This window comes from Myotis brandtii, unplaced genomic scaffold, assembly GCF_000412655.1.
Source record: "Myotis brandtii unplaced genomic scaffold, ASM41265v1 scaffold619, whole genome shotgun sequence".
Taxonomy (NCBI): domain Eukaryota; kingdom Metazoa; phylum Chordata; class Mammalia; order Chiroptera; family Vespertilionidae; genus Myotis; species Myotis brandtii.
This window is the reverse complement of record NW_005370361.1, coordinates 296,882-311,141: the sequence shown is the minus strand read 5'-3', so window position 1 is coordinate 311,141 and position 14,260 is coordinate 296,882. Positions and strand designations below refer to the sequence as shown.

The 14,260-nt window shown below is 46.3% G+C and overlaps 1 protein-coding gene and 1 non-coding gene across 2 annotated transcripts in view; both read right to left on the bottom strand.

Moving 5' to 3' along the window:
• Window positions 1-1,328: 1,328 nt before the first annotated feature.
• LOC102260462 (T-cell-interacting, activating receptor on myeloid cells protein 1-like) overlaps window positions 1,329-14,260 on the bottom strand; it is a 21,935-nt gene continuing 9,003 nt past the window's right edge. The window contains exons 5-7 of the mRNA XM_014528105.1: window positions 2,432-2,467; window positions 2,002-2,307; window positions 1,329-1,685 (exon numbers count right to left, since the gene is read on the bottom strand). Of these exons, the coding sequence (XP_014383591.1) occupies window positions 1,672-1,685; window positions 2,002-2,307; window positions 2,432-2,467 (356 nt within the window). The 3' untranslated portion in view covers window positions 1,329-1,671. The remainder of the gene's footprint in view (window positions 1,686-2,001; window positions 2,308-2,431; window positions 2,468-14,260) is intronic.
• On the bottom strand, window positions 8,312-9,640 carry LOC102260162. The gene is made up of 3 exons (XR_001359360.1): window positions 9,474-9,640; window positions 9,254-9,294; window positions 8,312-8,998 (listed from the first exon to the last, which is right to left on the bottom strand). It is a non-coding gene; the product is annotated as an uncharacterized LOC102260162 (transcript).

Genomic DNA, 14,260 nt, shown 5'->3' with positions numbered 1-14,260 from the left:
TATAAAATGTGGAGTTTTATGAAAGTAGTGGTTCTTCCATCTTCTTTGTATTCTGTCTTTCTCCGTTCATTTGCTCTTTATCTCATTTCCACTATCCTGCATTTCCTTTCCCCCTCTCCCTCCATGTGTTAGGAATCTGTTTCCAGGCAACACAAAGAGCCAGAAATGCCCCCTCAGAGCACTGAAATTCAGCAGCTGTATCAGCATACGTCTCCATAGCACAAAACTTAGCTAGGGTGAGTTTGGTAGCTAAGCACTTTGACCATTATGTATTCAGCTTCAGTCATGAATGGCTTAATCTTGGCATTGGTCCTCATTCCTGTAGAGAAGCCTGAATTTATATCCCCCCATCTCACTCATCCCAACTCATGCAAAGTTCATCTCTAAATCCATCACTGACAATGTTCCCTGAAGGCAGAATCCATGGGGAGATATGGGTAATGACCCTGCTTCCCAGGAATCAGGGAGCTCTGGGCACCTCTCAGGGCTGGCCATACAGACTTTGATCTAATTATAAGACATTCACCGACCATATGGGAAGACTGCACAGCAGAAAAGATTATAGAGCTGAAACATAGCATGTGTCATAGCAGGAAATGAGATATAATCTCAGACAAATTTTACCAGTAAATTTTGTGAAATTAAAATTTAAAAAGGCATTGCATCCATTTCCCTGAAACAAGAGGCTGTGGAACACCACATTCTGAGAACAAAAGGGAGTTGTGGGGAAGAAATCACTATCGTCAAGATCAACCAAAACTTTAAGAGATGCAGAGAATGGTGGAAGGAATGGTGGTGACGGCAGGGTAGGTAATTTTGAAGAACAGCAAGAATAATTATCCAAAAATGCAGAACAGAGAAAGGCAAAGGTGGGAATTAGGAAGTGAGAATCAGATGATGATAGATCAAATGAGCAAATTATATTTTTAAAATTTATTTTTAAATTACAGTTTACGTTTATTATTACTCTGTATTAGTTTTAGGTGTACAGCATAGAAGTTAGACAATCATATAGTTTTACAAAGTGTTCCTTCTGATATTTCCAGTACCCACCTTCCACACTACATAGTTATTACAATATTATCTATAATAATAAAAGCGTAATGTGCAAATAGACTGAACAGCAGAACGACTGTCCGGACGACTTTCCGGAAGACCACGCTATGACACGCACTGGCTCCAGGCCAGCCAAGGCAGGTGCAATGCGATTGGTAGGGGGGCCCCACCATCGCCCCACGATCACCCTGCAGAGGGAGGCCCAGGCCACCATCTGTGGGACGATCAATGGAGGGGCTCTGCTATTGATCACCACAAAAAGGGAGGCCCAGGCCACCAGCTGGCGGGGCGATCGGGGGAGGGGGGTTCCACGATTGCCCCAAAACCTTACCTGTCACCGAGATCATGAGGTGATCACTGGGCTCTGAGGCCCAGAAAGGAGCCCTTGGTTGGTAGTACACACAGCTGTAGGCCCCAGGGTCACTGCCTGTCACACTTGGCAGGGAGAAGTCTGTCTCCATTCCTACTGCACTCTGGAGCTTTATGGGTGTTGAAGTTCCTTTCTTCAGTAGAGCAAACATGTGAGGTTGTATCACGTGCCTGGGCTTCTGGCACTGCAGAATCATGTTTTCTCCTGCAGTCATCTCACCCCTTTGGTGGGCTTTAAGGGAAGGTTTAGGGAAATTCTCCTGTAAGAGAAGGAAGCTCAGAAGTCATGGGCAGAAGCCTCAGGTCCCCACTCAGGCTTGTTGTCCTGGCAGGTTCCCAGGGAGTGTGGGAAGTGACAGACACCTGGCCTCAACCTCTTTCTGCTCTGACCCCAGGAAGGAGAAGTCTCTCCTACAAGCCCTGGATGAAGGCAGGTCCTCAGCTCTGTTACTGTCCTTCTCCATCCACCTCCCCATCTACACTGGAGGTGAGACCCCTGCTCCTCTCTCATTCTCTGGATCCTCCCTCACCCCTATCCTAGGGAGATGGTGTGTCATTCTGAGCACCCGTCCTCACCTGTCACCAGTAGTAGAAGGACGTCACTGGGCGGTGACCTTATGGTGGGGCTCCCTTTTCTGTAGTATTCACAGGTGTACTCTCCAGCATCACTGGTTTTTACATCACTGAGATGAAATTCCACCAGGCCCCCTGGGGAATCAGAAGATGGCGAAGACTCCATGACATTTCTTCCCCCTTTGAGAGCAAACTTGACGTCCCTGAAGTTGACCTCCCGGGAAGTAGTGGAGCATCGCACTGTCACATTACTATTGGCAGGAACCATTGAGCTGGGCCAGGCATGGATGGAGGGTCTGGGAAATGACTCTGGAAGGAAGCAGAGTCCAGGGCTGGATTTGATTTGCTCACCTGCTGGAAGCCCATTTAAAGAAGGGAAAGGGAGGCTTTGAGGGAGAAGGACCAAAGAAGGTTTAAGTTTAGAAACACTCACCATCTCTTCTTATGTCTCTTTGGCCAACACACAGCCCTGCAAAGTAATCATCCAGGAGACATAAGTGCCTGCCTGGAACTCACATCATCATTCTGCCCTGATCCCTGAGGGACCATCTCAGGGGCTCAGGATGGAGTTGTAGCTCTGGCAGACATGCATTTGGGATTTTCTACACTGGGCTCTGCTCTGCTCCAAGGTCCTCCATCAGACCTCCCAGAGGTTCTCCAAGCTGCCCTCACTTCCCAGGGCTCCAAGATCTTTCCTGGTTCCACAAAATTCCACAAATCTGCCTGTTCTCATCTTCTATCCTGAACCACTTTTTATCTTAACATTTCGTTTAGGGTCTGTGTTATGTTTTCTAGATCTCTCAGTCTTGTGTGGGAGACTGTAATCATGAGAAAGATCAGGGAAGCTTGGTGACTGGGTGTAACCCTGTCCACTCTTGATGTTACCTGAGGCCCCACATAGGCCTGAGTCTTCTGACAGTTTCGTCTGTGATAGAAGAACCCTTATAGTAAAGTCTACCAGAGGCCTTGGATGACATAAATTAAGTCATAACATTTGCTTGCAATTTTTTAAAAAATATGTTTTTATTGATTTCAGAGAGGAAGGAAGAGGAAGAGAGAGAGAGAAAAATCAATGAGGAGAATCATTGATTGGCTGCCTCTTGCACACTCTTTACTGGGGGTCGAGCCTGCAACCAGAGCATGTGCCCTGACTGAGACTCGAACCTGGGACCTCTTGGTTCATGGGATGACACTCAATCCACTGAGCCACCACAGCTGGGATGCTTGAAATTTTTAAGAGACTACATAGAAGACTATGTACTTCATACCATGGGAGACACAAGATGTCACTGTCTGTGACCAGCTGGAAGGCAGGGAGTCCATGTTGTTCACCACATTATCCCAATGTTCCACAGGTCCTGGCCCATATGAAAGCACATTGACTGACTGGTGAGGTGCCCCAGGTTAAGAATGACTGAGATATCTTACCAGGATGTAGAAAGTTGGCAACCTTACAGTCTATTCCTATCTTCCATAAGCTTCACTCCATCCCAACCTCACACCATAGAGACTCACATTCATTTGGTGGGGCAAGGAATTGGCTGAGAGGCAGAGAAGCCCTATGGTAGGATAGTGCTAGTTATGACAACCTTAGCCTTCTTTAAAGGTTTCTGACCCTATCTTTGCCATTGTGTGTTTCATCACATGATGTCTAAATGGGACAAAGTTTACTGCTTAGTGTCCTAAAACAAACCTTGAAAAATCCAAATGGATATTCCAGAAAAGAGAAAGCATACCTTCTTTCCTGTCTCCCATACAGCTGTATTTGTAGGATATTTCACTCAATGGTTCTTAACTTTGCCTACACATTGGGCTCCCCTGGTAGCTAGTAAAAAGTCCAGGGTCAGACCGAACCACAGTAGAATAAGTCAAAAAGTCTTCAAATGGGGCTCAGGCATCTGTACTTTTTAACATCTGTTCCTTCAGTGATACAAGTATGTAGCCAAGGAGAGACCAAGATGGCGGCATAGGTAAACACCAGAGACTGCTGCCGCAAACAACCACTTCAAAAATACAACTAAAAGACGGAACGGACATCACCCAGAACCACAGGAAGGCTGGCTGAGGAGAGACTCTTCAACTAGAAGGAAAAATAACAGCACACCGAGGCTCAGAGGAGGCGCAGTGTGGAAAAAACTCAGGTGCGGAGGTGCGCGCGCAAAGCGGGCTGGTGGCTGAGAGCGCGGTTGTCGTTTTCGGTCAGGGGGGAGTCTCAGACTCTGAGCTCCAGATACGGGCGAATCGCTGGGGACTCGGACCCAAACGGGAGAAGCGGGAGTGTCTGGCATCAGTTGGAAGGCAGCTTTCCCTCCGAGGTTTGCAGCGGTTCCGGGGGTTCTGAGAAGCAGAGCCTCTGGGAACAGGACTGAGGGCACCATAACGGCTCCCTCCGCCCGCCCTGTTGAGCCCGCCCCGCCCAAGCCCTGCGCAGAGCCATTTGCCGGATAGCCTCAGGCAAAGGCTAGATTAGCGCCTCTCCAGAGGACAGAAGTTTTCCCACTGCAGCAGACACAGCTGATTCTCACAGCCAGTCGGCCTGGTGGTCAAATCCCTCTAGTATTAACTACAACAATCAAGGCTCAACTAGAACAAGACTGCGCACAAAGACCACTAGGGGGTGCACCAAGAAAGCATAAAAAATGCGGAGACAAAAAAACATGACAGAAATGGACGATATAGAGCTAAAAAACGCAATTTTGAGGGCTTGCAATAAACTTCTGGAGAGCCTCACGAAAACTAATGAGACCCTCGATGCTATGATAAAGAAACTAGAAATTAAGCATACACGCTCTGAAATAAAGAATATTACACCCAATAGCAGACCAGAGGAGCGCAAGAATCAAGCCAAAGATTTGAAATGCGAAGAAGCAAAAAACACCCAACCGGAAAAGCAAAATGAAAAAAGAATCCGAAAATACGAAGATAGTGTAAGGAGCCTCTGGGACAGCTTCAAGCGTACCAACATCAGAATAATAGGGGTGCCAGAAGATGAGAGACAGCAAGATATTGAAAACCTATTTGAAGAAATAATGGCAGAAAACTTCCCCCACCTGGTGAAAGAAATGGACTTACAGGTCCAAGAAGCGCAGAGAACCCCAAACAAAAGGAATCCAAAGAGGACCACACCAAGACACATCATAATTAAAATGCCAAGAGCAAAAGACAAAGAGAGAATCTTAAAAGCAGCAAGAGAAAGAGACTCAATTACCTACAAGGGAATACCCATACGACTGTCAGCTGATTTCTCAACAGAAACTTTGCAGGCCAGAAGGGAATGGCAAGAAATATTCAAAGTGCTGAATACCAAGAACCTACAACCAAGAATACTTTATCCAGCAAAGCTATCATTCAGAATTGAAGGTCAGATAAAGAGCTTCACAGATAAGGAAAAGCTAAAGGAGTTCATCACCACTAAACCAGTATTATACGAAATGCTGAAAGGTATCCTTTAAGAAGAGGAAGAAGAAAAAGGTAAAGATACAAATTGTGAACAACAAACATGCATCTATCAACAAGTGAATCTAAGAACCAAGTGAATAAATAATCTGATGTACAGAATGAACTGGTGATTATAATGAATCAGGGACATAGAAAGGGAATGGACTGACTATTCTTGGGGGGGAAAGGGGAATGGGAGATGCGGGAAGAAACTGGACAAAAATCGTGCACCTATGGATGAGGACAGTGGGTGGGGAGTGAGGGCGGAGGGTGGGGCGGGAACTGGGAGGAGGGGAGTTATGGGGGGGAAAAAAAGAGGAACAAATGTAACCTGAACAATAAAGATTTAATATTAAAAAAAAAAGTATGTAGCCAAGAAGGGGAACCACTGCTATAACTGAACCAGGGCAAACATTGCTCAAGGCATGTGAAACATATTCAGTATAACTGGTTGATAAAGAGACTTCCACCTGGCTAGTGTGGCTCAGTGGTTGAGTGTCCACCTATGAACCAGGACGTCACGGTTGAATTCCCAGTCAGGGCATATACCTGGGTTGTAGACTCAATCCCCAGTGTGGGGAATGCAGGAGGTAGCTCATCAATAATTCTCTCATCATTGATGTGTCTATTTCTCTCCTTCCCTTTATCTCTGAAATCAACAAAAAAGAAAAGAGATACTAAGTGTTCTTACGATGAACAGAACATTGCTTTTCAGAGACAATGGGAGGGGAAAAGAGAGAGTGAGACAGACAAACATCTATGTGAGAGGCACATCGACTGGTTGCCTCCCACATGCACGCCAACTGGAGGGCAGGAAGCTAACCTGCAACCCAGGTACCTGCCTTTGACAGAAAACCGAACTTGCAACCCTTTGGTGCTCATGCCGATGCTCTAACCACCTAGCCAACACCAACCAGGGCTAAGCCACTTTGTTCAAATCAAGGAGAAAAGTTTAGTGTATGGTATCACACCTCTGTCACTGACTAAAAAAGAGTGTGTTCCTCCATGGGCTCAAACTTGACAATGAACAGCAAAGACTAGAATTTTTAACATTTTCCACCTCTTCATTCTTTTTTTTGGTGACTACATTATTAGTTACAGTCTTGCTACATTATTTCAAATAAATACATTCATTTGATTTGAAGAAAAAGAGTTGACACAGTGCCAATAAATTATTAATTACATGAAGGTGGTGCAGGCATAGAGCACCATCATGACTGTGGAATACACATATTCCCATAGTGAGAAATACTTGATACGTAAGTGGCCATAAAGCCTGCAGCATGGGTCCTGACATGTGCGAAGCAATCAATAAATAGAAGGCAGTGTTATTTCTGTTGTATTCGTCACATCTCTCAATCAGTCAATCCACCCTTGTCTCAAATCCCAATATATCAATGCTAAGAAACTTACCAAATAAGAGGAGAGAAAGGAATTCAGGGATCATACTGAGCCTGCCGCTAGATTCAAGGATCCGTTCTCAGTTTAGAACCACAGGAGGAAGGAAAGCTTGATGTGGGTGGTGGCACCTTTGTCCCAGCCCAATTCTTCCTTCCCTTCACGTAACCCACAGGTTTGATGTCGCAAGCACTTTCTTTTTTTTTTTTTTAAATATATTTTATTGATTTTTTACAGAGAGGAAGGGAGAGAGATAGAGAGCTAGAAACATCGATGAGAGAGAAACATCGACCAGCTGCCTCCTGCACATCTCCCACTGGGGATGTGCCCGCAACCCAGGTACATGCCCTTGACCGGAACCGAACCCGGGACCCTTCAGTCCTCAGGCCGACGCTCTATCCACTGAGCCAAACCGGTTTCGGCGCAAGCACTTTCATTTTTTTAAAAATTGTTAATCCTCACCCAAGATTATTTTTCCATTGATTTTTAGAGTGGAAGTGAGTGGGAGGGGAAGAGAGAGAGAGAGGAGAGAAAGAAACATCAATGTGAGAGAGACACATTGATTAGTTGCCTCCCCCACAGGCCCTGAGGGGGCCATGGTACCTTCCCTTGACCAGGAATCAAATCATGACCCTTTAGTGTATGGGCTGAAGCTCTAACTTCTAAAATGAAACCACATTATTGAAATGAAACCAGGCATTGTCACATGGAACATTCTGAAAATGACAATATTTTGGAGATAGAGAAGAAATCATTGGTTGCCAGGGTTGAAGAATGGTGTTAAGATGAGAGGTGGGTGTGATTGTAAAGAGATAGCATGAGGGACATCTTCATGGTGATGGACTAGATCAGTATTGGACTGTGTTGGTGGCCACATGAATCTGAACATAAGATAAAAAGAGAGAGAACTATTCATGTCAACTTCTTCCTTTTGATATTGTAATGGATGAGTAATGGAACCATTGGAGGAAACCAAGTGAAGAAATCTGTGCTATTTTTGTAACTTCCTGTGAATCTACAATTATTTCCAAATAAACACGTTAAAAGTGAGATATGTGTGAAGAGGAAAAACACAACCTAAATAAACACGCACAGTCACCCATTGGGGAGTGGGAGCATCACTAAAGCTGTTGTATGTGAGGCCAAGGTGGAGACTGAGCAGGAGGTGTTTGTAGACTGAGCAACCGCTGTCTCTTCGATGGACCCCACCCATCCTGTCTGTAAATCCAGACTTCTGTTTATTTTACGACACTTGACCAGATAGTAGCCAAAGGGTTTATTCTTAGCACGAGGCATGAGTTTTAGTAATTGAATGGGAGAAACAGAAAAGTTCTCCTGATGCCTGAGGTTACCTAGAGCCCCACAGTGAGAAGTTCAGCAACAGGTACACAGCCCAGGAGTCCCAGTCATCCCCAGCACCCTGAGAAGTGCAGTGGGCAGAACCCCCCACCCCCACACACACACCTCATCATACACACAGTGCAGCAGCCAGGAGAAGAGGGACTCAGCTGTAATGAGGGTGAGAGAGGAGCTGACTCCTCCATGATCTGATGGGCCCAACACAGTGAAGGGAGCAGGGGAAGCAAATAACTTCTGTCTCAGAGAATCACTTTTATTATCATCAGAATGTGATTTTCATAGCCTATCTCCAGAGTTATGAGAGAGGAGATAATAGTTCTAAAATAAAAATGAGCATTTATGAAAAAGAACAAGATATCAAACAAGAAACAACAGATCTTGAAAATGAAAATATACTCAATGACTTTTTACACCAGCACCGGGAATACTGGGGACAACTCAAGAGCAAATTGATTCTATAATATAGACTGGAATTCTCCCAAATTAGGTAAAATGATGAGAATATATGAAATAAAATTTAAAAGACATGATAAATACAGTAGTTTCAACATTTGACCAACTGCTGAAAAGAGCAGAAGATAGAGTGGAAGGGAAACACTAATAAATACTATAGGAACCCATCTTTCCCCAGTTTTCAAGGAAGAACAGTTCCCACACATGAAACTACTTGCTACCCGGTCAGATGCTGAAGTTTTAAGTATTTGTCAAGTCATCCAAAATGTGTTAGGTGAGTCCACTCAGTCCTGCCATCGGGCCCAGGTGAAGCGCACAGGAAGAAGGAAGTCAGCGTCTTGTCCTGGGCTGGCTGGGAAGGTAGGTTTCACAGCTGTTAAGACTCAGCAGGTCCTGCTGGACCAGGTACTCATCATCTCCCCCTCCCAACTCCGGGGCAGCTGGGGGACCTGTGGGTAGAGGAGGTGGGGCCTGGGATCCAGGGAGGAACCAAAAGGAAGAATATGGATTCTCACAGCCTCCAAACACAGGTTCTCAGCCAGGAAGAACCACCCCTTCTCCCAGCCTCTCCATACAGGGAGGTTTCAGTAGGTATTGTGGGTAGTACCTGCTCCTCTGCTTCTTCCACAATGATTGGCACTTTAATTGCTGTTTGAAAGGAAAGGAAAAGAGATACTAAATGTGCTTACAATGAACAGAACGGTCACACCGGATGAGGAAAATTCCATCTGCGCCATAATGCGAAACAAATCGCAATGGGTGGGTTTGGAGGGGACCCTCGTATCACTCCCACAGCCCATGACAGAGAGAAGTGCTCAGTGTTTTACCTGGACCCACTTGGAGACCTCCTCTGGCTCCACCAGGCTTCCACCAGGAAAGCCACCATAAGAACCGTAATTAGGGCAGACAGTCCCAGTCGGATGAGGTTACCCGTGGTGTAATCTGTTGATGTGGCACCAGGGGAATCTGAAAGGGAGAAGAGGATCCCCACTGATGTCCCTGCTTCTCAATGGTTCTAGCAGAGGTGACCTTCACGTGCCCCCATGTGTGTCCTGGGCAGTGCTCAGCTGTACTAGGTTATAGTTCTAATCACTGGGAACCAAATGGGGAGTGTTAGGAGAGTTATAGTAGTGCGTCATCTTTTTTATATTTTCTCTGCCTTACCTTTCTCATTTATTTGCTTTCATCTCATTTCCACCTCCCTGCATTTCCTCTTCCCCACCTCCCGCCTTTTGTTAGGAATTTGTGTGCAAGCAACACAGAGAATCAGAGTTGCCTGTCAGCACTGAAATTCAGCAGCTGCATCAGCACCAGTCCTCACAGCACAAAACTTACACCAGCAGGGAGCTCAGTGAACTTAGTAGCTAAGCATCATGACGTCATGTGTTTAGCTGCAGTCACGAATGGCTCAATCTTGTCATTGTTCCTCCTTCCTGAAGAGAATTCTGCATTTATATCCCCCATTGTCCCCATCCCAACTCGTGCAAAGGTGATCTCTAAACCCATCACTGACAATGTTCCCTGAAGGCAGAATCCATGGGGCGAAATGGGTAACGACCCTGCTTCCCAGGAATTCGGGAGCTCTGGGCACCTCTCAGGGCTGGCCATATGGACCTTGATCTAATTATAAGACATTCACCGACCACTTTAGAAGATTCAGCAGCAGAAAATGCAGCATACAGAGCTAGCACACAGTGTGCCATAGCAGGAAACAAGGTAACCACAGATTATTCTGCCATAAGTATCAGGAGATTAAAAAACACAACACATTGCATCCGTCACCATCAAGCAGGAGGCTGTGGAACGCCACATTCTGAGAACAAAAGAGAATTCTGGGTAATACTCTTGTTAAAAGCAACCAAAACTTTATGAGATGCAGCGAATGGTGGGAGGAATGGTGATAATGGCAGGGCTGGTAATTCTGAAGAACAGCATGAGAAATTAAGAATTCAGAACAAAGAAGGGCAAAGGAATGGAAATTAGGAAGTGAGCAGCAGAAGATGACATCCCTTTTTAAAGTTCTTTTTTTAATATACGTAATTTTTTTATTGATTTCAGTGAGGAAGGGAAAGAGAGTGAGAGAGGAGAGAGGTAGACACATGAATGATAAGAGACAACCATCGCTCTGCCGCCTTCCACAAGCCCTCTACTGGGGATCAGACCACAACCCAGGCATGTGGCCCAACTGGGAATCCAAGTTCTCAAAATCTTGCAGAAACCTTACCTGTCACCCAGATCGAAAGGTGATCACTGGGCTCTGAGGCCAGGACAGGAGCCCTTGGTTGGAAGTACACACAGCTGTAGTCCCCAGTGTCACTGCCTGTCACACTTAGAAGGGAGAAGTCTGTCTGAATTCCTACTGGACTTTGGAGCTGTATGTGTGTTGAGGTTCCTTTCTTCAGTAGAGCAAACATGTGAGGTTCTATCACATGACTGGGCTTCTGGCACTGCAGAGTCACATTTTCTCCTGCAGTCACCTCACCTTTTTGATGGGCGTGGAGGGAAGGTTTAGGTAATTCTCCTGTAAGAGAAGGAAGCTCAGAAGTCATGGGCAGAAGCCTGGGTCCCCGGTCAGGCTTGTTGTCCTGGCAGGTTCCCAGGGGGTGTGGGAAGTGACAGACACCTGGCCTCACCCTCTTTCTGCTCTGACTCCAGGAAGGAGATGTCCCTCCTACAAGCCCTGGATGAGGGCAGGGTCCCCAGCTCTGTTCCTGTCCTTCTCCATCTCACCTCCCCATCTACCCTGGAGGTGAGACCCCTGTTCCACTCTAATTCTCTGGATCCCCCCTCATCCCTGTCCTAGGGAGATGGTGTGTCATTCTGAGCACCCGTCCTCACCTGTCACCAGTAGTAGAAGGACATCACTGGGCAGTGACTTTCTGGCTGTGCTACTTCCATAATATTCACAGGTGTACTCTCCAGAGTCGCTGGTTTTTAGGTCAGTGAGGTGAAATTCTGCCAGGCCCTCTGGGGATTCAGGAGATGGCGAGGATTCCAAAGGAGCATTGTTCTTTCTGAGAGTAAACTTGATGTCCCTGAAGTCGACCTCCCCAGCAGGAGTGGAGCATCGCAGTGTCACAGTACTATTGGCAGGAACCATCCAGCTGGGCCAGGCATGGATGGAGGGCCTGGGAAGTGATTCTGGAAGGAAGCGGAGTCCAGAGCTGGATTAGATTTACTCACCTGCTCTTCTAAAGAAAGAGAAGGGGTGAGAGGAATTTGGAGTGAAGGAGAAGGAAGGCTTTACTTTAGAAACACCATGTCTTCTGTCTCTTTGGCCAACATGAAGCCCTGCAAAGGAATCGTCCATGAGAGAGAAGCATGGAGCTCACATCATTACTCTGCCCTGATCCCCGAGGGACCATCTCAGGGGCTCAGGATGGAGTTGCAGCCCTGGCAGCCATGCATTTGGAATTTCTCCTTTTTCCAACGCTGGCCTCTGCTCTGCTCCAGGGTCGTCCATCAGAACTCCCAGAGGTTCTCCAAGCTGCCCTCACCTCCCAGGGCTCCAAAATCTTTCCTGGTTCCACAAAATTCCACCAACCCGCCTGTTCTCATCTTCTGTCCTGAACGACTTTTCATCTTACCATTTCTATTAGGGTCTGTGTTATGTTTTCTAGATCACTCAGTCTTGTGTGGGAGACTGTAATCATGAGAAAGATCAGGGAAGCTTGGTGACTGGGTGTAATTCTGTCTTCACTGTTGATATTACCTATCATCTTACCATTTCTATTAGGGTCTGTGTTATGTTTTATGTTTTATTTTTTCTAGATCACTCAGTCTTGTGTGGGAGGCAGTAATCATGAGAAAGATGAGGGAAGCTTGGTGACTGGGTGTAACCCTGTCTTCACTGTTGATATTACCTGAAGCCCCAAGTAGGTTTGAGTCTTCCAACAGTTTCATCTGTGATAGAAGAACCCCCATGGTAAAGTATACCAGGGGCTTTGGGTGACATGAATTAAATCATAGCCATTTGCTTGCAGTTTTTAAGAGAGTTCATGGGAGACTATGGACTTCATACCACGGGGGACACAAGATGTCACTGTGTGTGAGCAGCTGGAAGGCAGGGACTCCATGCTGTTGACCACATCATTCCCATTTTTCCGCAGGTCCGGGCCCCTAGTAGGGCCTACACAAATGTACATTGACTAACTGATGAGATCCTCCAGTTTAAGTACATGGTGTAGAGATATTACAAGAATGTGAAAAAATGCCAGCTCGCCTGACCGATGTGGCTCAGTGGTTGAGTATCAACCTATGAACCAGGAGGTCACAGTTGGATCCCGGTCAGGGCACATGCCTAGGTCATGGGCTCGATCCTCATTGGGGGTATGCAAGAGACAGCCAATCAATGATTCTCTCTCATCATTGATGTTTCTCTCCCTCTCCCTCTACCTTTCTCTCCGAAATCAGGAAAAATTTATTTTAAAAAAGAGATGCAGGCTCAGCATAAGTCCGCTTCTAAGCCTCACAATCATCACCAATATCTATCTCAAGAGAGAGAATGTCCTGCCTGTAGGCCGTATGAGGCCCACGAAATCATTTGGTCTGGCCCTGCTGAGACGTTAGAGATGAATTAATTAAATGTTTGACCAATAGCGGACTAATGTTTAAGTGGATAATTGTGTCTGGCCCATGAATGATGTTATAAATATCCAAATGGCCCTTGGCAGAAAAAGGGTCCCCACCCCTGTTCTATCTGGTGAGTAAGGGTTGGCTCAAGATGGAGTGAGCCCTACTGTTGGAGAGGGCTAGTTAAGTCAGTCTCAGCCTTACATCTGAAAAGTTTCTGATCCAGTCTTTCCCATTATCTCTTTTTATCTCTTGATTCTCCAAACACGACGAAGGTTGCTGCTTGGTACCCTAAAACAAGCCTCAAAGAATCCCAGTGGGTACTCCAGGAAGGGGAGAGCTTGCATCCCTCCCCTGCGGCACACAGCTGCATTTGTAAGACACTGTAGCCCAGCTGTTCTTCATTTTGGCTGCACACTGGGCTCCCCTGAGGGTGCTCTTAAAAATTACAGTGGGGAGAGATGGGTACAGCCACTGTGGAAAGCAGTATGGAGTTTCCTCAAAAAATTAAAAGTGAAACTGCCTTATGACCCAGCTATTCCACTTCTGGGAATATATCAAAAGAAACTGGAAACAGTTATTCAAAGAAATATATGCACCCCTATGTTCATTGCAGCATTATTTACAAATTCGTGCATGGGTGGGCTCCAGCCGGCCTGCCCCTATTTGGGGGGGCCATCCAGCCGGGCCAACGGGTGGGGGGTGGTGTGAAGAAGGCAGGAGGTTAGCTAGCTGGCCCCAACCCCAATAGGGGTTGGGGGGAGGGTCTCTGGGCACTTGGTGGGCCAGCCCTGACCCCTGGTCAAACTCCAGTCAAACTCATAGTTAAGAGGACTATTTGCATATTACCCTTTTATTATATAGCATAGCCAAAATTTGAAAGCAGCCCATGTGCCCATCAGTAGATGAGTAGATTAAAAAGTTGTGGTACTTGCCCTAGTCAGTTTGGCTCAGTGGATAGAGCGTTGGCCTGCGGACTGAAGGGTCCCAGCTTCAATTATGGTCAAGGGCATGTGCCCAGGTTGCAGGCTCCATCCCCACT